The sequence below is a fragment of the Grus americana genome, chromosome 3 (assembly GCF_028858705.1).
Source record: "Grus americana isolate bGruAme1 chromosome 3, bGruAme1.mat, whole genome shotgun sequence".
In the NCBI taxonomy this organism is placed as follows: domain Eukaryota; kingdom Metazoa; phylum Chordata; class Aves; order Gruiformes; family Gruidae; genus Grus; species Grus americana.
The window spans coordinates 251,875-276,947 of record NC_072854.1 but is presented as its reverse complement, the minus strand read 5'-3'; the positions used below and the strand labels follow the sequence as shown (position 1 = coordinate 276,947).

General features: G+C 48.9%; 1 protein-coding gene across 2 annotated transcripts; it reads right to left on the bottom strand.

Moving 5' to 3' along the window:
* Positions 1 to 988: 988 nt before the first annotated feature.
* PPM1G (protein phosphatase, Mg2+/Mn2+ dependent 1G) lies at positions 989 to 24,853 on the bottom strand. 2 transcript variants are annotated; one of them, XM_054818827.1, is made up of 10 exons: positions 24,073 to 24,853; positions 18,780 to 18,849; positions 8,887 to 8,972; positions 7,644 to 7,776; positions 5,729 to 6,198; positions 5,163 to 5,300; positions 4,134 to 4,368; positions 2,571 to 2,700; positions 2,152 to 2,254; positions 989 to 1,727 (listed from the first exon to the last, which is right to left on the bottom strand). In XM_054818827.1, the coding sequence occupies exons 1-10, from the start codon at positions 24,190 to 24,192 to the stop codon at positions 1,524 to 1,526; spliced, it is 1,689 nt and encodes a 562-aa protein (XP_054674802.1). In that variant the 5' UTR covers positions 24,193 to 24,853; the 3' UTR covers positions 989 to 1,523. The 2 variants fall into 2 exon arrangements, with proteins under 2 accessions (XP_054674802.1, XP_054674803.1); XM_054818828.1 differs by lacking the exon at positions 24,073 to 24,853 and adding an exon at positions 21,049 to 22,992.
* Positions 24,854 to 25,073: the final 220 nt, after the last annotated feature.

Here is a 25,073-nt window from a genome sequence, read left to right as displayed (position 1 = left end):
TGCCCCTTAGCCAGAGTGAGACAAACCTGAAGAAACCCACTTTTGCAAAGGAAAAAATTCTCCTTGGGTGCTTTACTCAGGCAGCACCATTCTAGGGCAACACATGAGCTCATCCAGAGTTTCTGAGCACAGAATCAGCCTGAGCAGCAAATCCAACTGCAGTGCCTGTGTGTTTGTGGCTCTGAATTCCCAATCCTGTGCAGGGTTGCAGGAGCTCAGCTTTGATGATCAAAACAGTTCAGGTCTGGACACATCAGCACTGGGGAGCTGCTAGACACAGGGGCTTAAGCTCAGGGCTGCCAGTGAAGGGGCTCAAAGATGACACAAGATGCACCCATCCAGGCTGGTGAGGCATGGGCCGACTGAACTGCAGACCAGGACCAGGAGGGTGGACTTCATCTTTGAAGAGGGAAGACTTCAGTGCAAGGCATTGCCAAGGGCACTCCCCCTGTGACACAGGAACCCCAGAGCAGCTGGAGGAAATCGTGCCAGGTGACCTGGCCTGCAAACCTCACGTGCTTCCCTGTGCTCCACACCATGACAGGTGGAAGGAGAAGGGGCACAGCAGCAGGGAGCAGCAGCTGACCTTTCCATCAGTGGTTTGTAGCCCAGGGACTTCACTCCTGCAGGACCAGCTACAGTATCAACACACGTTGTACAAGCTTTACACCATCCAGCACACGAGGCAGGAGCTGTCTCTTGTCAAACCTTGAAGACAGCATGCAGCATTGCCCGCAGCAGGGCAGGTGGGTGACTGGTACCCCTGTCCCTTCGGCAGACACAACCTGTCTCTGGGTATTGGAGAGGCAGCAGCCCCAAACACTGCAGCGGGGGCTGGTGCTCTGCAGCCACATGGCAGAAGCCAGCTGCTTCTTGTGAGCTGCGGACACATCTTGCAGTGCCCTGAGACACCAGGGACAGACATTCTTCTTCCCATCCCACCTTCCTCACTCCCCCATCTCCAGGAAAGAACCAAGGACCAAAAGTACAGCTACGTTTTCTGGGCTTTTAGTTTGAAAAAAGTATTGATTGAAAGTGTACAACAGAACAAGGTGTGGCAGCAGCACCACAGCCAGATTGTTTCACAAATAAAAACAGAAAGGGCCTTAAATAATTGGGTGCAGATTAAAAAAACCTCAACAGTGAAAAAGTTCTTCCCTCCGAACAGAAATTCACAGGCACAGAAATGGCAACAACCACATGGAGACAATGGGGGGACATCCTTCTTCTAACCACAGGGCTCTGTGCTTACAGGCTGCCAGCCGTGGCGGGCTCCTGCGCTGTGGCTGGTGGCTGCTCCCGTGCACAGCTCTGCCCTTGGCTCCCTCTTTGGAATGGTTACAGATGAACAGTGCGACATGCCCTCGCTAACCAGACCCGCCCCCCACCCCCCAATCAGGACACGGACAAACAAGGCCTCTGCTAAGGCTAAAAAAAGGACCAAGACTTTGGAGTCTTGAGTTCAGCATGTTTAAGAAACGAGAGTCTGGTGAGCGCACAGCAAAGTCCCTGTGCGAGGCCTGCTATTCCAGCTTGGCCTTCTTGTTGTTATCACCACCGTTCTCTTCTGCTGGTGCTGCTGGTGCTGCCGTGTCCTCCAGTTTCCGCTTCCCACTTTCAGCAGGTGGGTGTGTATTACGGGGTTTGAAACTGATAATGATGCAGGTCATGTTATCGCAGCCAGTGCCATCCCCTGAGGTGTCTGGAGCCAAACACTGATCCAGCAGCTGAGGAGGGACAGGACAGGTTAGCAGAGAGCACAGACACAGCACTTTGAATAACCTGAGACACTGGGCCCATTCCAGCAACTGACAGCAGCTTAGGGGCTGCCAGGCCAGAATGGTGCGGGCTTGGCTCACAGACAAGGAACAGAAACAGCCTCAGTAGCCTTGGTTTTCTGAAAGGGAACAGAAAATTCCTTGGCTTGACAGCAACCTAGAGGTCAGAACCACTGGTCAGGGTGCCAAAGGAACTGGGTCCCAATTTAGAAGTGTATCTGCTCCTGTTCCAGCCAGTGTTGCAGCCCATGTGCTGCCAGACACCCCAAGTGCTGACCAAACCAGTCTGATGGGGAGCGAGGGTAGAGTCAGGCACCAAGACGGGATGCAGAAACACTGCGTGCTGAAGGGATGGTGAAGCTCTGGACCTTACCTCTTCTACAATGGAAGAGAGCGGCCTCAGGACTCCATTCTCATCCTTTTGGGTGATCTTGGAGTGGATGAAATCCACCACTTCCTGGCTGCTCATCACATTCCTGCAGAGAATGCAGAGGTCAGAAGGGCAAGCAAAGGGAGCAGTCAACGCTACAGTGTCCCAAGGAAGCCTCCCTGTGCAGGGAGCTGATGGGAACAAGGCTGCACGCAGTGAGGAACTGGAGGGTTCAGAGCTCAGCACACTGATGTCCCTCCAGCTGAGAGGAGCTCCTTAGGGGCCCAACTTAACACTCTCAGGTCATGGGGAATAAAGAGCTGATTAGCACCCAGGGCCCTTAGGCCTTCCTGAAGCCCAACTCCAGGGAAAAGACCGGAGTAGTGATACCCAAGAGGCACAACTGCTCCCTCACTACTCACCAGATTCCATCACAGGCAATGACCATGAAATCGTGGTCATCATTTATTGTCAGCACCTTGATGTCAGGCAAGGCAGAGATCATCTGTTCTTCTGGAGGCAGATTCTTGTTCCGCTTGTAGAAGTGATCACCTGTAGTGGAGAGAAAGATCAATTTTTGTTGTGGTTTGGCCCTGGCAATGCTGCCTACCCCTGAACGGTGAGAAACACTGCCCTGCCAAAGGACAACCCCAGCAGAATTGGAGCCAATGCTCCCGCAACCAGAGCGGATCAGACCAGAGTGGATCAGGCTGTGGGTGCATCAGAGAGAGAAGTCTGCCACGCATCCAAGGCATCAGCTTTGGTGAGCCCAACGCACTGTTACCAAGCAATGGAGGTGCCTTTGCCAGCAGAGCATCTCTTCACCCCAAATCAAGTGCCACTTCCCCAATTCCTGGGGCAACATCAGGCCAACAGCCCATGGCATCTGACACCACCATCTGAGATCCTGCAGCAGTGCTCATGAGATGAGCTATCTCATGTCTTGGAGCAGGATTTGCGGCTCACCCCAGCACTAGCTTGGCTTTGCTATGATAACACTAGATGCTCATTTTCCAGAAGTGCAGGCTGTCCAGATATTTCGGTGCAATGCCCACATCACACTCAAGTCTTCCCAAACCCTCAGCAGCCGAAGCTCACTTGAGAAAACTGATACTCAGCTCTGACTAGCAGGCTTATTTGGAATTACATCCTAGGAAGGGACTTCAAGGGCCACCGCAAAACAGTAGGTGAAAATACCAGTGTCTCCCCAGATAAACAAACTCCTAGTTTCCATCCTAAATGTGTTTTTCTCTCTTTACCCTAGGATAATAATTTCAATGGTTTTGGCCCTTAGCTGCTGGCATTTCCTTCCCTTCTCTATTTCCCAGTACATTCTCAGTGTTATTCACTACTCTTTCCTGAATGCCTCCCAGCATCTCATCTGCTCAGACTGTAGCCAGTGACTGGGCCAAGACCCTGTTTGGCTGCTAATAGACATGCCCAGTCTCTTGAGCTGTTAATTACTCCAACGTTGATCGTAAGAGACCAAAAGATGAGTACAAACAGTAGTCAGGTGCTGCCTAAAGCACTGCAGCAAGGGGGATGGAGTTTGTGCAATTAAAAAGCAATGATGGCTCAGGAACAAATGACCTCAAACTGGTATAAAGTTAGGTCCCCAGGAAGCAACATACCAAGGCCTGCTAACAGGAAAAAGTCCTATTAAAAGTCAACAGTCTGGTTTTGAGACAGTTTATATGATGTAGTTTCTGATAACCCAGCTGATGGCACAATAGCTTCACACACTCTGTCCTGTACTGGAGCCTGGCCGGTGCTAGGTGTTGCTTTCCACTGACGTCTGCCAGTTTCATGACCACTTTCTCTAATTAGACTGAAATCTCACCACATCAAATACTGAATAGGTTCTACTCATCATCCAGTTAAAAACTGTTCCTTAAACTTAGCAGCTGCCAAGTGCTGGAAGCACGGATGTCCTGAGCACAGCACTCTGAAGCTGGCCTGCCAGCATTCACCCCCATCTTGCTCACCGATTGCCCTGGAGAGGTTGAGACCGCCATTCACTCTCCCATCCATGGTGACTTTGCCACCAGCGTTCTTTATCCTGGCCAGCTCCACCTCATCCTCCGGCTTGTGGTCATATGACATGTCAACAGCTTTGCCACCTTCTGACACCACACAACGAGAGTCTCCAGCGTTAGCCACAATCAGCTGCTTGCCTCGGATAAGCGCCACAACAGCAGTTGTCCCGCTGTCAGAGCCAGGCTGCAAAAGACAAACGATTTTGCTGAGACTCCTTTCTCTTGCTCATATCAGGTCAATAAAGCAACCAGCACTAGCCACCACAGGCCCCGCGGTGTCCCAAACCCTGAGGTGCTGCGTCTCACCCCTTCTTCCCATAAGCGCCCACAAAACAATGGAGAAAAGCCTGAGGGAAATGTGAAACACAGCAGGAGTGTGTTCACTGAGAGCCAGGATCAAGCAATACCTCCATTCCAGCCTCACAAAGCATCAGTGGTTCAGGATTCTCCAGCGTTCAACATGTCCTGCTGTACCCTCAGCTCTAAGGTGTTGATTCCAGCCCCAGCTCAGCTCAAGCACAAGCTTCACTGCAAGCCAGGGCATCTCTCCAAAGAGAGAAGGTTGGCACCTTGGGAGCTGTAGTCCCCTTTTCCTGGGTCCCTGGCTCATCTGCCAGCACTGCCATGGGATGAGGAGCTGCAGCCTCGGCCTGGCAAAGAGCAGTGCTCTGCCCAGGAGCAGCAGCGCCAGCAGAGCAGTCCTGCTACTGCCTGTACTCTCCTTCCACGCCAAGCCCCACAGCGGTTTCTAAGCACGGCAAACCCAGCCGTGGGGTCAGCCTCTTCCGACCTCAACCTGCTGCCCAGATCCATGCCCTACCCCTCAGCCTTTTGCATAAAGTCAGCAGCTGTGTTCAGCCTCAGAAGAACAAAAGAGGTGCTTTATCCTCATGTGAATGGAAATAACTCCTTGCTGAGTCCCCCCCAAGTGCCCTTGGCTCCACGCTGGGCTACAGAACACAAGAACAGGGTGTGCACCTCCTCTTTCCCCTCCATGCCTGGTAACAACATTTCCTCCTCTTCATCCTCATCTTCCTCTGCTTCTTCAGTGTCATCTTCATCATCTTCATTCTCTGCCTCTTCACTACTGTAACCATCCTCATCTTCACTGCATTCCTACAAGAAACGAGAGATAGCACCAGAAGTCACACAGGACACTCTCAGTGCCCTCCCCAGACAGCTGGTCCCTCCGTCCTGGGGACACAGAAGTTTGCCCCTGAGTGAGATGACCTGGTACATTTCCCCCACACCTGATGTCTATGATCAGAGCAGCTAGTTTCAACTACCACAGTGAATGAAGGGATGGTGCATGCAGCAAGACCAAGGGCTCTCCATTATGGCTGCTGCACAGATGAGGGTATGTTTCCTTCAAGGTCATCTAAACAATCCCCAACACTCCCATGAGATGGTCTCAGAATATTGGCCTGAAAAAACTACTCCTAGGACACACCTAGGATGAGCCAGAGGCTCGTAGCTCAAGTACCACAGTAAGCAATGCATTCTGCCCAGCCAGAAGGCCACTCTGTCCCAGTGCTGTTTCCTACCTCACTGTCTTCCTCCTCTTCCTCAACCTCATCTGACTCATCCTCACTGTCCTCAAAAAATTTGGATTTGGTTGTGCGCTGGGGCTTTCCCGTAGAGGAGCAGGAGGGCCCGGCCTCCCCAGTAGAAGAGGTGACGGCCTCGTCACCTTTGCCTAGTTCAGGCTTCTGCAGAGCAGGGCTGTTGCCTCCAGTGCTGGCTTTGTCTGAGGTGGAGGAAATACCCGTGATTTCTTCATCTGGCTTCCCATTCTTCCTCTCCTTGTGGTCGGTAAGCTCCCCCGGGTCAGCCTCTCCATTCATATTTGACTCCCCATCATGCTGCTTGCCTGTCCCCTCTGCAGTGTTCTCCCCAGCTGGAGCTAAAGACTTGTTTTTGAGGTTCTTAGTGCAGTTTTGTCCATAACGTGTGAGAAGTTCCTCAATGGTCATTGTGGCTTCTTCATGCAGAAGAGCAGCTTCCTCATTATCCACTAAAAATGGAAAGGGGGAGGGAGTGAGGACAAAGAGGGTCAGAAATCAGGATACAACAGCATAGCAGCAGCTCTGCAGCACATGCTGGGTTCAGCGGTGAGCTGCCCCGGCTAGAGGCTGCTGTTGCAGACAGGCTTCAGCAATGCTCAACAGGCTGATCACTAGCAGGTACAAACACAGCTAGGTCTGCACCATCCCACAGCTTCCAGGTGCTGCAGATGAACAATAGGCAAATGGCAGGGCAGTGGCTTCTAACCACAGCCGATGTACGCAGTCTGCAAGTTACCCTAGTGCCTCCGACCTCTGATGCTATCTGGCTGACTTGTAGGCAGCACAGAGCGTTTAAATTAGATGTAAGGTTGGAGGGTAAAGAGCCCCATATTTCTCGAGTGCAGGCTCATCTGAAGCTGCGGGGGAAGCAGATAGACCACTTTCATGTGCAGATTTGTTCATTAATACTGCAACTGAAATTTTTGTTATAGCAGTTGCTCCATGGGCCTTAAGCACCACAGGGATCCCAACCAGCTGTAACCTAGACACTTACAAACAGATGATAGAATAGCTTGAGGCAGTGAATGCAGTATCTCCCACGTGGGACACTAGACAGAAAATAGGATGACTTACCCTAAACTATGAGCCAATGACCACTGCTTCCCTATTGACATCCCCTTGGTTATAATTTTCTTTGCTAGTTAATCCCAAAAGGAAAAGAAATACCTATATCCCAAATACTCCTGAAAGTACAGGACAAAAAAAAAACCCCAACAAAACAACCCACAAACCCAACCAACCAACTGAAAAACCACTTTGTCCCTGTCAGCTGGAGAATGAGGGCCAACAAATTCAGCATTTTCAGATCAACACACAGGGTTCAAGGTGATGGTATTGCTTCACATCTGCTTCAAGGCTAGTCACAGGATATTCAGCCGAGAGCAGCACAGGATTCTACCCTGGGATTCACCTTCTAGCTGGCTTCATGGTCTGGCAACCACTTGCTGGTGGAAAAGCACACTTGCCTCTTTGTGAGAAAAAGAATTGCTGAAGAGACCAAAATCTACCTCAATCCTATCTGCGGCTGGTGTCTGCCACCAGCCTGGGAGAGCTAAGCACTGGAGATAATGTTGTTTCACTTTCACAACTTAGCCCACTTCCAAGCTCAGAGGTTTCTGACACATCCTAGAACTCTGCACCCCATGGAGGAAGCCCTATGGAAAACTGTGACAGACTGGTTTGTTATTCATAGAATTAAGCTACCAAAAGAATCAGAATTTCACCGGCACCAGCCCAAAGCAATAAACAGTGCTGAGGGGTGGCAGTTCAACTCCAGCTGAAATTTAACTGAGAAATTTGGACAGAAAACCTCTGCTCAAGGAGACCTGGCCCAACTGCTCTCAGTCCCTGTTCTGGAGCTGCAGTCTTGTCTATTTGGTGGCATCTGACTTACCATCATCTTCATCAGCAACTTTCTCCTTCTCATCATCATCATCTTGGGGTCGCCCAGCCATCTGAGAGAGCTCTTTAATCACCTCCTCAGTGGTGAGCTTGGCATCTATGGCCAAGAAGGCATCTTCCAGGGCCTACGTATGAACAGAGACATGAGAATGTGCACAGTTTCATCTCCCTTACAGGATGCCTGCGCGTCAATGCTGTGCAAGTCTCTTTCAGAACACGCACCATACAGAATCACAGAATGGCTGAGGCTGGCAAGGACCTCTGGGGTCCCACCTGATCCAACACTCTGCTCCAGCAGGGACGCCTGGAGCCGGTTGCCCAGGACCATGCCCAGACAGCTTCTGAATAGCTCCAAGGACAGACTCCATCACCTTCCTGGGCAACCTGTGTCTGTGTCACCCTCACACTGAAAAGTGTTTCCTGATGTTCAGAGGGACCCTCCCGGGTTCCAATTTGTGCCCACGGCCTCTGGTCCTGGCACTGGGCACCACTGGAAGATCTTATGGGACACTGAGTCACAAGCCTTGATGGAGCCCACAGGGGGCCTGGGGACAGGACAGCGTTCAAAGCCACTGTGCAGAACGGCTCAGCATGCAGACTCCTTTACTCAGCAGACAGGCTTATTGCAGCCAGCGTGCACAGCCAGCTTGGGATCAGCAAAGCACAATACTTGGGTATTTTAGCCTAGAGCAAGAGCCACAAACTGATTCAAGTTTGCTCGGTAGGCTATCCCCAGTCTAGATGCAAACAGAAGTTCTGGAGGGACTGCCCTCCCCTCACCCACCCTGCTACAGATCCCAGCACCAACCCACAGGATACCCAACATCAGATCAGGCATTAGTACTATGAGGGAGCGTTACAACAGAGGGATTGCCTGGTGGAAGCAAGACATGAACTAATCTCCCACTGCTGACAAAAGCTACCCCTGCCCCCCAAAAAAACAACCCACTAAAACCACTCAAAGAACTAGCCCACACCTTTGACTGGAATGAATCTGAAAACTTTTTAAAAAAAAGGCAAAAAAAGAAAGCTGGAAAATAGAAGAAGGTTTATCCTTGAAAAATACAATCAGCACCTAGTATACACTCCTAGGAACAAGGAAGGGAAATAAAAACAGAAGACATGGCAGACAGACCTTGGAGGGACAGGGCCCTGCACACAAGTATTAGGTATCTAAACAAGGGTTTTCCTCTGCATTGGTGCTAACTTGTTTCAGGGCAGAGCTAGATTCTTACCTTTTGCAATTTGCCTTCCTTATAGGCCTTCTGGTCTTTGATTATCTCAGGAAGATACTTGGCACAGTACAGGGCAACTTCTTCTCCTGAAAGGGAGCAGAAATCATTTAAAGAAGTTGGTCCTCCCAGAAGCAAAACACACTCTTGAGCAACTGAACTCCTGAGGCAAATCTTGGGACACAAACCAGAACTAACCCAGACATGGAAAAGTCATGCAGTTAACAGATTGCTGTGGATCTCACTCACACCTCCCAGCAGGCTGCATCTCCAGAACAGCAGGATTCACTGATGATCCCTGGCAAACCTCAAGGAGCTCTTACCCATCAGGTTTGGCCAATGCTATAAGCTTCCTGAAAGGGAGCTTAGGCCCATTTTGGCACTTAGGACAACTGTTTAGGCCCATGCTACCTAGAAAGTTCTATTTTCACATGTAAACTTAGGGATAAACAACAGAGGAAAAGGGAAGCTTTTGGTCAACATAAGCGCTCTCTCAGAGCATGTCGAGCAGCACAAAAAGCACTATGTATTCTAGCGCGTGTTCTAGACCAACAAAAATACGATGCCACAGCCTTAAGATAAGCCTTTCAGGAAGATGGGGTCCTGATCAGCAGAGCAGTCATCTTGGTACAGGAAGGGGTGTGTGTGAGTGTGTGTATGTGGCAAGAGTGAACGGTAGCCAGAACACCAGGCTGTTAAGAGCACAGAGGATAACTTGGATCGATGGTCAACAACTCAAACCAAGCACCCACTCCTAGAGCAGCTGAAAGATTTTTAAAAGCCAGAAACACTCCAGTAGCTCAGTAATTAATACTGTCAAGTATGCAACAGAGCACAAGAAACATTTTTTGTGATCATGAAGGTGTTATTAATTGAGGAAGAAGATTAAACAGAGTGAGGGATTGTGCATTTCTGTAGTACAGCTCAGCAAGGGGACCAGAAAGAACAATGCAGCTTATAAGAGATCAGTCTAGTAATTTAGGTTTTTATATGAGAGGCAAAGAACAACGTAGGACATAGGAACCCAGCTCACAGAAAGAAAAAATTAGAGCTAGAAACTGAGAAACAAACTAAACGACAGCCACAGAAGGGTGGCAGAGAGAGGAGCAGGGCAGGCCGAGGGGTCCAGCCGCAGGGTCCAGGACCATGCTTAAGACTGTGCTGGATGAGCCATTCTCTATCGCATGGCAAAGGAGTAGTACGAGTGGGCTGAGCATAGCGCTTGAGAGCCTCTCCGTACACTGCCAGCTTTCCTACAGCTATAGGTAAGGCAAGAGAGCCACGTGTGCTACAGAAGGATGTTTTACAGCAGTGCTGTAACAGCCACTCAACTCCTGACCTCCCTGCTAGCACATCCCAGCTTCACTCCCCTTCTTCCAGCCGAACAGAGGCTGTGCAGGTAGCTGGGCATGACGAGAAGTGATGCACACACACAGAAGCAAAGCTCTGTGAAGGAAAGGGGAGCAGGGGAATCGAGGGGAAAGTATGAGAAGGGTGGGAAGTAGCTAGCCATCCACTTAGCAAAGGGAGAGGCAGAGCGAACACAGTGGGAAGTGAAGAGGTGGTGAGATTTGAGAGAAAGAAACAGCAGACGAGGGACTTTTCAAATGTGCCTGCAGAAAAGGGATCAAGTGGCCATTGACAAAGAACAGAAACCTTGCCAAACAGTTGCTGTTAAAAGAGTGCTGCAAAAAGTTCAGTGCTATGGATCTAGACAATAAAGAGACTGAGCTCTATTCTGAGCATGGTCTCAAAAATGCAGAGTGGAAGCAAGAGGGGAAAAAAAAACAAAATAAGAAGATCACAGAAAAACAAGTGATCTAAGAGAGAAACAGGCGGGACCCTAGCATTTTTATGAGAACTTAAAAGGGAATACCAAGGGGACCCGACAATCCCAAATCAGGAACTACAGGATAGGAAACAGGCCCAGAGGGCTGCTGACAACTGCTGGTCATTGCAGGGGGCAGCTGCAATCTCCTCCAGTTTCTCTTCCAACTTGCAATTGTTCCTGCCTGCCCAATCTGGACCAGCATGATGGCGCTGACATCTCTTACTCATCTCATTTTGACACTCTTTGGGTCACTGAGCTGCATCATCCAGAGTGTTTGGCAGACACACAGGTGGGTCATCTGCATGCAAGCCGTGCTGTGCCCTGCAGTTCTTCAGAGGCTTCCCCAATGTTCTTACCCAAACGCTAAACAGGAACAGGGTGGATGAAACCCTGCATTGCTTGTGTCAGGTAACTGTTCTGGCTGAAGAGCAGTGGCCACAGCTACCTGCTGAGATCAGAAAGGGAGAAGAGAGCAACTGAAGGGCACCCCCATACCTGCCCATCCCAGTGGGGCCTGCAGATGAGGCAGCAGCTCTGTGCAGTCTGTGCTACTGGAAGCAGCTGACAGATCTAATATCACCAGTGTGGACATCTGATCACCCACCAGATGGAAAAGATGACTAAATGTTCCAGTCTTTCTGCCACAGCTAGGAAAAAGGGATCTTCTTCACAGCAAGAAGTAGCTTGATCTGAGAAAATCACCAACAGCTTTGGAGCCTTGGCCCCAGTATGTCCCCTGTCAGCAGGCAGGCATGGGGCTGGAGCACAGCCTGCAGGAAGATACTTTCCACAAGCCTGGCAGCGCTGTGCAAAGCAATGCGATGGAGAAAGATCTTACTCTGTCACCACAAAAGCAGAAAGCCAGCCCCAATATGAAAAGCTTTGGCAGTTAAACGAATCATTTCTTTGAAACGGTGACACTGAGATTAAATCGTGATCTGGGAACGTCTGATGTGCCTGACTCTGGCTACCCAGACACAAATTATTGTAAGAGAATTTGTAGGTGCCACAGTAGACAAGAAACCTTTGCTGCTTCCCATGCAGCTCCAGCACAGATGTTGCAACAGACATTTCTGCTGCAAACTGATGAGGCTTCACTCAGGACCCTTTGCCAGTCTCAGACTTCTCTATCAGCTGCAGCTCACCCTCAAACCAGGCCACCCTCTGTGAGCAGAGCTGGTCATGGCGGTACCCTGTCTCCCTTGCTCAGAGCAAACAAAGGTGCTCGCTTACAATGTTTTAACCAAAGCATCTAGAAAAACAAGATTCTCTTTTGGAGTCGTCTGGCTGTGGAAGACAATCCAACAAAACTGGAAGGCGCATTCCAGTGGCCGACACACCAAAAGGCTGCGCTGCCATTCAGCGAGACCTAGACAGACTAGAGAACTGGGCAAAGAGGAACCACGTGAAATTCCATAAGGGCAAGTGTAGGGTCCTGCACCTAGGGAAGAACAACCCCAAGCACCAGTACAGGTTAAGGGTTGACCTGCTGGGAAGGAGGAGGACCTGGGAGTCCTGGTGACAAGAAGCTCTCCATGACCAGCAGCGTGCCCTCGTGGCCAAGGCGGCCAACGGTGTCCTGGGGTGCATTAAGAAGAGTATGGCCCGCAGGTCGAGGGAGGTTCTCCTCCCCCTCTGCTCTGCTCTGGTGAGGCCACATCTGGAGTTCTGTGTCCAGTGCTGGGCTCCCCAGTTCCAGACAGACAGGGAACTACTGGGGAGAGTCCAGTGGAGGGCTACAGAGATGATTAAGGGACTGGAGCATCTCTGGTATGAGGAAAGGCTGAGAGATCTGGGCCTGTTTAGCCTGGAGAAGACTGAGAGGCAACCTGATCAATGCTTATCAATATCTAAAGGGCAGACATCAAGAGGATGGGGCCAGACTCTTTTCAGTGCTGCCCAGTGACAGGACAAGGGGCAACGGGCACAAACTGGAACGCAGGAAATTCAGGTGTGAACATGAGGAAAAACTTCTTCCCTCTGAGGGTGATCGAGCCCTGGGACAGGCTGCCCAAAGAGGTTGTGGAGTCTCTTTCTCTAGAGAGATTCAAAACCCACCTGGACGCGATCCTGTGCAACCTGCTTGAGGTGATGCTGCTCTAGCAGGGGGTTGGACTAGATGATCTCTAGAGGTCTCTTGCAACCCCTACCAATCTGTGAATCTGTAAAACAAGTCCTCAAATCTAATAGGTCTCTGTCCCTTTGGTGCACAGGAGGCAGCTATTGGCCCAGCACAGAGACATCAGGTCAAGCTGCTTGCACAGCAGTCCCAGAGATCTAATGGCTTTTATAAGCTGAGTCAGTAACTCAAAGCACATTTGTGCCACAGTGGCCGGAGAAGCTGAACTGGCTCAAGGAATTTATCTTCTACATGCAGACAGATGTACATGGTTCCCTTCAGTTCATTATGCAAAATACTCCTGGATTTGGTTACACTCATACCAAAATCAGCCCACCCACTGCATTTTATCAAGGTCTCCATTAAATATCAAGCATCCTCCCTCTGAAGGTGGGGATGAGGGCATCAGCAGCAGGGCTGAAGAGCCAGGTAATTATGGCAGACACCTCAGTCCTGCTTGGTGCTCTTCGTCAAGGTCCTTCCCTGCCAGTTCCACTAGGGATCAAAGGATTCGGCCCCATGATACTCCTAGTCTGTGGCACCGAATTAGGGAGGAGAACAACTATCAAAGAAACACCAGTTGCAACTGAGTAACAGTGACTCCTGGGATAGAGCACAAAGATCTCAGAGCAAAAGGCTTCTCCACTCATTTTACAGCCACTTGCTGCTTTTCTTTGATGGTGCCTCACCTACTACAGCATCATCTCAAAATTAACGTTTCCCTCACTTCTGCAGTTACTGAGTTATTCACACTGATTTACCCTCTTATTACGGCTGTATAGAGAAGCAACAGACAATCCACAAGGATAAACTACTCCCCAAACCACTCATGCTCACCTGGGCATCGAAAGTGACTAAAAGCCTCAAAATCATCTGTCAGCAATGAATTAAGCGCTCAGGGCTTTATAGTTTCCTAAGCAGACCTACAGCAAACGGTCCTGGTTGCCCTCATCTGTAAGAGGCATTTGAGACAACATTTCCAGCAAAATGGTAAAAGTTGGGAAGAGCTCTCTGAAGCACAAAACTGACCTGCAGAGCAGTAAAATGGAATGAATTTTCCAAAGATGCAAACACCCAAACAATTTTGTTCAAGCAAGAGAAGGATGAGTGCATGAGTACCATATAGCACAGCAAGGTAAGTGTGACAGGCTCTTCCCCTCACCAAGGCAGGCAAGACCACAGGACTATCTCCCCAGGGGAGGAATGAAGTCTGTGGCTTTTAACTTCCAGACAAGGCTCTACACACTCCAAGGTACACTTTAAACTGCAATAGGAATTCTGGTGCTGACAGTTTTAGGACAGGAGGGAAAAGAAAACCTCACCAAATGCAACCTCCACCTCTTCACACTTCCCCGAGAAGCGGGGCAGAGAAGCAGAGGTACAAAAGCAGGCCCTGGTACCCATGGGCGCGGAGTGCCCTCAGCTGCTGGGGACTTCAAAAGCCTTCAGGGGCTGGACACTTAGAGAATACAATTACTCAGCTATAACCATAATACATAACCAACAACAAATCCAGGATTGCATCTTCCACGTCTCTAGTGTGAAACCTACCGTAAAACTCTCAGAGTCTGCATTAATAATTGTATTAAAGTTTTCCAGAGGAGCAGCATCCAGCTAAGTAATGCCAAATCCTCAGCTGCATTTCCTGCTTAACGTGACACAGATGTAGTAGTAGGAAGGTCTTCAGGAGGCTAAAGTAAAATATATAATGTGTAGCACTGAATTCAGTGAAAAAGTAATTATATGTAGGAACATCAAAGTAATTAACTTTGATGTTCCTACAAAATTATAAAAACAGACTGTTTTTGTTTGTGAGAGCATGTGGAGTTTTCAGGACATCTGAAAGACCATGCAGAAAGGTGAAAGCATACATGGGAAAGTTCAGGTCTCAGAGCGTATTTCTGCACAGCTAGATGCCACTATCAAAAGCTACATCTGATTCAGTTTTAAAAGCAGGAGTCACTTTCAAATGAAATATGGAACAGTCAATTTATCTCAGCATTTCAGGCAAGGCTGGCTCCAGAGTACCTAAGACCCAGCTGGAATCTCACTGCAGTATGATTTCTCTATCTGCAGGAGCACAGGCTTGAATATGACATGTGAAGACAAGAATGGGCAGCAGCCTCAGGGCAGAAACCTAGGCAAGAAAAAGGCCTCCAGAGATAGAGGTTCCTAGATCAAATCTTTTTCAGTGCATGTACATGCACAAACCCATCCTATCTCATCCTCACAAGGCTGAAAGTGGATCCCACTCCAAGATTTGATCTGTATTTAGACACACACACAATTTGCATATAAAATAAAGAGAGCTTAGAGTCAAATTACAAATAAACTGGCTAACAACTAATATCAGAGATATCCCTATGGATTGGAATACTATGCCAAAACTGGGAAAGAAAAATTTTAAAAACAGAGTATTAACTCCCACCCTGAGACAATGACAGAGAGGCAGAATGCTAAGGCAGATCAGAAGGCAAGATGACCAAGAGATCCATCGCTCTGCATACAACTGGAAAAAAATTACAATAGGGCTTGCTGTATTCAAATTAAACACCCTGGTAGGAGCAAAAAGAAAACTCACTATGATAATGTTGACCTCTGAAAAGGTGGAGCTACGTCTAAATGAAGATACTTATTACAAGGAAATGAAAAGAAACAGCTAAAAGGATAAAACACGTGTAGATTGCAACAGAGATTGGTCAGAAACACCATACTGGAGGTGCAGAGTACCCGTATATCATTCTCCAAGATTTGGGGGCAGAGAGGCCAGGGAAAGCAAAAAGGCAACTAGGGAGGGCTACTAGAATGCAAAAACCAGCAGCATCTTTCAAAACCTGGGAGTCTTGTCCACAGGGAGAAAACAAAAGAAAAACTGATGAGTGAAATGGAAAGCTAAATATGAAAATCCCTCACCCTTTTTCAAGGAACAATAATAAAAGCTTTTCCCAACCTGCCTGGAGCAGGAAGCTAACTGGAGAGTTTAAGGCTGATAGATGAGCAAGGTATAAAAGAAAAGCTAAATTAATTCTTTGCACTGGCAACTAATAAAGCTTAGAGAGGTTCCCACTCTAAAACCTTCTTTTACATGGGACAGACCTGAGGAATTGTTTCAAACTAAAGAAATAATGCATCAATAAGAGCATACAAAAGTAGGGATGTGCAAAAGTTGATCTTCAGAGTCGGGTTCAACTATATCCATATCCTTACCGATAAGGTTTGTCTAGGAAGAGCTGTAGAGATTCAATCACTGGAAAACTAAAACACAAGTTAGAAAACCATGCCAGTATTTTGCCATTCTGATTAATGCCTTTCCCTAACATCTATCTTGAATCTTTCCTATTGTATTTAAGAAAACCAAAACACATTACTTCATGTCTGACACTAACAGGAATGTCATGTGTCCGAAGTCTTTCTAAAACCGAACATACGAAACAGACCTTCCTGTTAGCTGAGAAACTAACAAACTAAGACACTGATCTTAAAGAATTGGTTTGATATTATTCATTCTTGACTAGGTTTTGCTGGATGCTACTCATCTTCATGTCTGCTAGATGTTTACAAATGGTTTTTTAATTTCTGCAAGAAATAACATTAAGTTGAATAGCTGCTAAATCCCTATATCCTTTTTCCTTCTCTGCCTTTCAGAACCAACTCATCATCCCCATGTTCTCAAAGATAATCTTCAGGATATCAGCAGTTGCTCCACCCAGGTCTCTGGACACTCCAAGATGAAGTTCAGGGGGAAAATAATTTCAAAACATTCAGTCTAAATGCCTCAGACTAAGACCCTATCTTTTGAACAGCTACCAGTCAGCTACCTGCTCAGGCTGACCTTTCTAATAAGGACTATTGCAATAAAAGGTCTTAAACTCTTATTTACAAATTGGTAGAATTAGATAACTCAGCTCTAAAGGAAAGCGAGCAATTATGAGCTGCAGTACGTAACCTTCCACTTGAATCTGCTCCATTATCAGAGAAATGAAAGGCATATATATCATACCAAAAAATAAGTTAAAAGCCTCAGAGAGTGGTAGAAACTGGGTTCACAACACTACAGGCCAGCATATCTGGTACGTGACCACAACAAACAGTAGAAATTGTAATAAACAGAATTAGTAGATACATGGATACATATGGTAGGATGGGCAGAGGTTAAATATACAGCAGAGAATGTCACAAACTGTTCAATGTTTTTTTAGAGTCAATGAGCAGGAGGAAATAGGCAGTGTAGTTGATCTACTCCATATAGATTTTCAAAAAGCTTTCAAATAAATCATCAAATGTTTTACATACTAAGCTGCCATGGGAAAAGAAGTAAGGTTTGATAGAAGCAGACAGTTTTCAAAATGGAGGATGGCCACTGGGAGAGTTTCTTGAAGACTTACGTTGTTCACCATCTACATAAATAATCTGAAAAAGAGGTCAGTAAGAAGTGATGGATCATTCAGGATAATCAAAACTAAAATAATTTGCAAAATTTAACAGCAGGATCTTGTGCTTTTATGTGATATTGGCTGATGAAATTCCTCACTGACAAAGACAAGAGCATAAAAAAAGAAAAGACAACCAACCTCCATATGCACATTGGATGGACTCAAAGCCATCTATGGCCACTTAAGAAAGATCTGGAAGAAACTGGGGACAGAGTTCTAAAAGTGTCAGCTTACAGTTTATTTGTATCAAAACAGCTAACATGTTAGGAATTGTTAGGAAAGGAACTGAGAACAAAGCAGAAAACACTTATGTCAATAAATTTATGGTATATCTGTAACTTGAAAGGCACAGGCAGTTCTAGTCAGCCTAACTAAAAGCATGTTGCAGAGCTAGACTATGTCCAAATAAAAAGGACAAATATAATCATAGCTGTTGTACAATATAATGTTTGGAATCTGTGGCTATGTCCAACAGCAGTAGCCTAATGAGTCCCACGGACGAGGTATTTCAGCACCTATGCTAAAAATTACTAGAATGATCCATGGTGCAATTTTGGCATAAGCTAGTTAGCACTCATAATTTCTGGATGCAGTTCAGGATCTAGTAGGAACCAGGGACCAACAGCCAGTTTGGATGCAGCCACGCTGTGGTGCCCGGTTAACAGCATCAGTGTGGCCAGGCTGTGCCGACTGACCTCAGGGCCAGAAAATGAGGGCTGCTGTTATTTCATAGTAGATTCAGCTGTATGACCAGAGATAAGTCTAGGACTCTTCTGACTGGAAGAAAGGACAGAGAGTCCAAAATTATAAAAGTGAAAAGTGCTAACAGAGTGATAATTCGCTAATTTCTTCTACGTGTTGGAGATACTGCAGTGAAATGATCAGGCAGCAGATTTAGATCAGTCTTTTTTCAAATAATAATAATGAAGTTCTATACAAAACATCCCATGCAAATAATCACCAAACACATAAACCTGGTTTAAAATGCAATCAGACAAATTCACAAAGAGTTCATCAAGAAGACTCAAATGTGTCTATAAGATCGAATGGCTGCAACCTCTAGTTCACAGGGAGCCCTTAAGTGGGGAACTGAAGCTGGGAAGGTATGTCAGGGAATGGATCTGCCTGTTCCGTTTCTTCACTCTTCCCTCAGATGACCAGTACTAGCAACCACCAGAATATACTGACTGGAGTCAGACCTTTGCTCCAATCTCACATAGTTTTTCTTACTGCCACTCTTCTGTGACTATCCTGTCTAGCTTATTCACCATGAAAATAGCCATTCTCAAAAGCTTTAGAAGATGGAATACAAATGTCATTTCAATTTTGTATCAACTCATGACCTTCCTTCTAGAAACCCTAAGAAACTTTCAGAACCTTAGTCAATGATATCTATCAAAGAAAATGCTCCCCAAGAAGGACCAAGACTTCTAATGCTTCCCCCAGCAGCCACTTGGTAGCCTAGAAGAGCCACGCTGAAGGACTCTGGAGAGAACACAGTGGTTGCAGTTACCTCCGTGTCCATCGTAGACTGAGAACATGGCTGTTTCACTGTCCAGCTCGGGTATGCAGTTGTGTGCATCCTGAAAGAGAGAGCAAAAGTCTGGAATTACATGGATTGCACTAGACCCCGCAGAGAAGTGGGAGAAAGGAGCAGGGAGAGTATGAGCACTGACACAGGGATTCTCAAATCTGGAAGGAGAGCAGGAACAGTGAGAAAGCCTCCTCTCATATCCTCAAAAGCTTACCTGGCAAGCACCCATCTTCAAACAGGGGGCACTGATCTTTAACATGGTGTTCTGTGCTAAAGCAGTAACTAAGCCTTCTCACCATGCGATTGTACTGGAAACCCTTTCAGATCCTCAGTACAACAACTCTAGATATGGCCAAGCTCAAGCCAGAATCAATCCCTCTGATCATGGTACTGGCAAAGCCTGTGTTACTGTAGTAGCTTCACAGTCCTTAAAGAACACAGGGCAGCAAGCTGTGCTCTACTGCACAGACTGGTACCCAGGCTGAGGCCTGTCTAGCTGAGCATAACTACAGAAATACAAGTTGTACCGGTACCGATACACCAGCAACTTCCCTCACGCGGACAAATGCAACTGGCTCAGGATCACCTATGGAGTCTGGCCATTCCCACCGATGCTCTCTTCCCCGGTTCTTGCCAGACAAGAGCCAAGCAAACTGAAAAGCCACTCCGATGCCCTGACGAAGCCAGAACATCAAATATGGAGTCTCCTGACCTCATGCCCTCAACCAACCGCAGGCTTTGCCTTTGCTTGTCCTGGTGAATATTGTCACAGATGGCAGCAGTTGTCTATCCAGACAGCACGATGAAAGGCAGCCTTGCAGGACACAGGATTATCACATCCAGTGAGAACAAACAACTGGGCTGGAAAACCTCCTCTTGGGACAAAGGCTCCTTCCTGCTCTTCTTGCCATGTGGGATGCTCCAGGAAGGCACTGCTGGCCTCAGGCACAGCTACCTGACAAGCAAGGCAAAGAGCCTGGCCTCTCTCAAGTGTCTTTTAAGCAGTGAAGCAAAGGACAAACAACCAGTCAACTAACAATGCAAAAACCAAAGTACAAACCCAGGCATTGCTTCCTAAGGTAAGACATGCATCTGGGTTCTGGCAACTCTCCAGAAACCCTGAGAATCTCCAGGGGCAAACCAGAGGGAAGGTGTGTCCCAGGGGCATTTTGGGCTTAAATATCAAACTGCATCCAGCCTTTCCCCATGCATGCTCCCAAACTAGAAAGATCCGCAACATATAAGCTATATACACTGAGCAACCTTTCTCTCCACAAGGTCTCACAAGAACAGCAGACTCTGAAGAAGGCACCACCCAGATTTTACAGCCAGGTGCCTGACCTCTTTCACCCTTTGGGTAAGCAAACTGAATTTGGCTATTCTAATCCAAAGCCTGGAACTAATGGATGGACTGAATCTTTCTCTTAAACCCTCCCCCTGCCCAACTAATCTCCTAAACTTCCTTTAAGTTCAAGCCCTAACCTACCAACTTACAGCCTGACCACACCCCACATGCTTTTGTTCAAGAACAATCGTGGTATTTTAAACAACGTGATCTAGCCTCTTTGCTGTGGTTCAAGTTCATCACCTTAAAGTGTGCTACAGTTGCCCCAAAACACTGTGCTTACTCCAAGACAGCTGGCTCAAAGTTTTGGATGTGTCCATATTACCAGCCATAACCCAAAATTTCTATATACACACACAGCTACACTTGCTGCACAGCCAAGCAACTATTGAGTTCTTCCGCTTTTTTATTGTAGGACTCCTTGAATAAAAGCTCTTTGCCCTCTGGAGTCACACAATCTTATAAGAAGAGAACTCCATTCCCCTGCAATTTCTATCAAGTGCTAAGGAAAACAGAAAAAAAGAGGTTCTGGGTTTATGTAGCACTTAGTGCAATGAAACTCCTGACACTGATGAAAACAGTGTCTGAACAGGCAAATTACAATCTTAATTCAAAATGAAAAAAAAAAATTACTCTGAATTATAATGTAGGAAGTTTAACCAGAGAGCTCACTGGAGATAGCAAATAAAAATAAGAATAAGCAAAGAACCAGCATTTTTATGCTCACTGTTCAGAGCATTTACCGAAGCTAGTGAGACAGCAAAACCACAACAAAGTAACTGGGATAAGTCCCAGGTGACTAGACAGCAGTTTAATTAGAGCAAGTAATACAAATGCTGCTGGGGAGGAAACCCAATATTGGCAGCAAAAACAGTCTCTCTGCTCCATTTGTAGAGCACTCACCACAACTTGTCCTGACCCCGGACCAGGGCACCGCAGCCAAGGAGGGCAGACAAACCAGGCCAGCACACGTGGGTTCAGCTCCCACGCTGCGCACAGGGCTTGCTCTACGCTGCTCTGAACTCGAGCGCTAGCTGCTCTGCGAGCTGGGCTGCACACCAGTCCCTGGCATTCAACGCTGAGAGCAGTTCAGAGAGCACCTGACTGACCACCAAGACCAGCTTGCGCTGCCAGCGCAAGAGGCCAGCAGTTACAGGTCTCCATCCCTGCTTCCAGGCCTGGTAAGCTGTCTGCAGCAATTGTCCTCCATGATCTCACGCTCTTCAGACCAAGCAAGAGCTCACAAAGCCTGGATGCCAGCTTTCTGCTATCTAGCGTTCCCCTCAAGGGTGGGATTCCAGGTCTTCCCCAGCTACCTCAGTGGTTACTACAGCAGTCCTGAAAAACAGTACGTTAAACATTGAATTCAGTTGAAATTAGCAAACAAGTTACAGCTGAGAGTTAATTTGACAAATCTCCATATTTTGAACCAAATTCTTGCATTTTTTTGAAGCAAGGGCCTTTTTTCTGATCCCAGGAGTGAGATGAAGCTGCACACAGGCATCGTGGGTGTCTCATCTTGGAGATATGGTCAGAACAGCAAAGAACTCGGGCTGCATCCAACTACCTCCAAAGTGCCTCCTGCACCTTTCCCTATGTCCCAGAGCACTCCTCTCTGTACCATAAAACTATCTTCAGCTCTTCCCCTTTTCTTATTTGCTCATAGTACCTAACACTATTTTTTTGGTATCCTTATCCTTTGGGTCCCTCACCTGCCCAAAACATTTCCTTATTCACAAAGCAACCTCTCTGGACTAAGAATGGATTTTTATTATAGTATGTCTTCAGAGCCCCATATACCTCACTTGAGTGCTCCTAAAAAGTAAGTTAAAGGCAACAGACAACCCCTTTACACAAATTTTGGCTACCCAAAAATGCCAGTGTCCTACCACTTGTACACACTCTGACTGGCTTCACTAACACAACACATAACTAAAGCCTTAAGTGTAAACATTTGCTCAGAACTTTCTCCAAGCCTTACAGAAGAGCGAAAGTACAATTAAACATGAAGAAAAGGAAAAAATACAAACCAAGACAAGACACACAGAACAACACAGCACTGGAATGCAAGAAAATGCAACAGAACTTCTGCTCAGCTGTATGTGAAACAATACATGTTCCTCTCCCATCACAGACTTAGAAGCAATTTGCAGCAGGTTCAACTTGTAACACAGGCACTCCCACCGTCTTCTCATTTCTTGTGATAACACAGCTAAACCACATCTACACTGATGGCCTCAGTATTGTTTCTGCCAACAGGGAGATAAGCCAAAGATGTTGGTAAGTTGTGAGAACACAGCTGCAAGCTCTGGGTCTCATCCAATTTCCATAAAGGTCAACAGCAGTAGGAACAGACCTCAAATAAGCAAAATTATGAGCAAACATCCTACCTGTGGGAGGGCTACTTAGGCCCACCAGCATTATAAATAGGGGCAACCCTCTGCTCTCCCTTATCCAAGACTGTCTCCTTAAAACCCTTTCCGCCTCTGTGCGCCAAGGATGCCAGAACACTGTCTGCATTCACAGCCTCTTACACATGAGCTAATCGCCTTGCAGAGATTATACTGCACATCACCTCAGTGCTCCAGTAATGTCTCTTTGCCACCATTTCACCCTTCCAGAGGTCACCAGGATGGACCGGCTGAGACACTATCAGTCTCAGTCAGCCACGTAATCTGAGTGTATCTTAAGAGCACAAGCACCAGTTCTCCTGCCTATTCTACCCTGGAAACTAGAGCCCACGGTTTCATAGAGCTCTGATGCACACGGAAAGGAGGAAACACCTGGTAACTGTTTTGACACACCAGTAAGACTGCTGTAACATTTCGATAGTAGTAAAGCATCTGACAGTGTGGCTTATGAAACTATATTTGCAAAAAATCAGTCCCTGACAGTCTGAGTGGGATACCCTCTCCAAACTAGCCAAAGGACTACGAACAAGAAGGCTGCTTTATCATGTTCAGAGAAGATGTACCCTGGGGGGGACTGCAGGGACCAATATTAATCCTTATCTAATTTAGCCTGTTTGCTGGCTGCCTGGAAGGGAAAATAAACCAGCACATTAATGGTACTCACGGAGGGTGTTAAAATCAAAGGACAAGGAACTGCTGGCAAGGCAGAGATGTCGTCCCAGCAGCTCGACACTGCCCTCATACAAGCAGCTTTACAGAGTAGTTCCAACAGACTCCCCCACCGGGAGGAGGGTGGGCAAACACCTGGCTCCTGCAGCCAGATATTCATTTGCCTCCTAACGAGCCTAGCTGATGGAATGGTAAAGCCAAGGCTAGCTAGAGAAGATTGAGAGCAGCAGTGAGAATTCCTCCAATAAATTTGCCTAGAAAAAAATAAAAACAGGGATACAGAAAATAGAGAAACTGACACTTCGTTTCTGCCTGGAAAGAAAAGCAGGGATTTTGCCTGAGGATGTTTCGTTTGCTTTCATTCTGTGCTTCACGCCAAGCACCGCGCACAGGCCTTTCCTCCGCTTTTTAACCCGAGTCTCTCGTTCCCTGCCGGGACTTCTCGGGCTCTACGTGCCGGGAGAGCCCCCGGCGACACACCGCGCGGTGCCCCCCCAAAGCGGGCGACTCCCCCGCAGGTCACCGTGCGGGCTGGGACAAGCGACAGCCTACGGCCACTCCGGCAAGGCCACGGTAAGCACCGGGAGAGGCGGCTCCTCCCGCTCCGACGGCGCGGGCACCGCGGCCTCAGCGCCTCGCCCGCGCGGGAGGGAGGGACCGCCCGCCCCCGAGCCCCCGTCCCTCCAGTGGGGCCGCCGCGCCGCCCGCCTGACGGCGCACGACGCCGAGAAAGGGCCGGGGGAGAAGGAAAACCTCCCCGCCAGCCTCGCAGCTGGAGCCGCAGCTCCGGGGGCTCCGCGACAGCCCCGCGCCCGGAGCCACCGGCCCTCCCCAGGGCCCTGCTCACCTCCATGGAGACGCGCCAGCCCTGCATGGCGCTGAAGCCGAAGTGGAGCGGGCGCGGCCCGAGCCCGGCCCCGTCCCCCGAGCTCTTCACCGTGTTGGGCTGCGACAGGTAGGCGCCCATGGCGCCGCGGCGGCCTCCGCCGGCGGACCCAGCCCCCGGCGCGGCGGCCCTGCGCGGAGGCGCGGCGGCGGGTGCGGCGGCAGCCGGGCCGCGCGCGACCGGACCGTACCGGGCGGCACCGGAGGGCGCGAGCTGCCCAGCGCGGGCGGCGAGGCAGCGAGGGCGGTGGAACCACCCACCAACGAGCGCCGAGCGGAAGTCGCGCGGCCGGAAGCGCGGGCTATAGAGTCGCCACGGGGGGGACGGCGCTCAGCCCGCGCGGCCGCGGCACAGGGGCCGGAAGCGCCTACCATAGAGACGAGCGGTGGCTAGCGCGGCACAGGGGCCAGGAGCGCGCTCCGCTCGGCCGCCGCTCCCCTGCCCCCTCCCCCGTCAGCCTGTCAGCGGTGCGCGGGCCCTGCCCGGCACTGCCCGCCTCTGGCTGCGAGCTGCCCTGCAGCTCCCTCCTCCCAGTGCCGCGGCCTTCCCCGGGCCCGGGCCGGACACGCTCCAGGGGCTGCGGCAGCCCTTCGGGGGCCAGCTCGCCCTGCCGCCCCGGGTAGGCGGAGGCGGTGGCCGCCCCAGACAGGCGCGTTTCGAACACGCTTGTCATATGTCGGGGAGGGGGGGAACAGGAGACTCGAGACCGGCGGTACGACCCTCTGCTTCTGGCGTGGGGCGGCCCCACGCTCACCCGCCCGGCTGGGGCGGCGGACCCCCACAGCGGGTGCCCGGGGCCCACCTGCCAGGGGAGGACACCCCCGCCGCCCCTCGTGCGGGGAAGAGGCGCGTTCCCATCGCCTTATATAAGCTCAGCCCCGCCCACCGACCAATCAGCAGATTCTGACGGCTCCTCTCCCGGGCTCTCATTGGCTGTCGCGCAGGGCCAAGTCGCCCCGCCC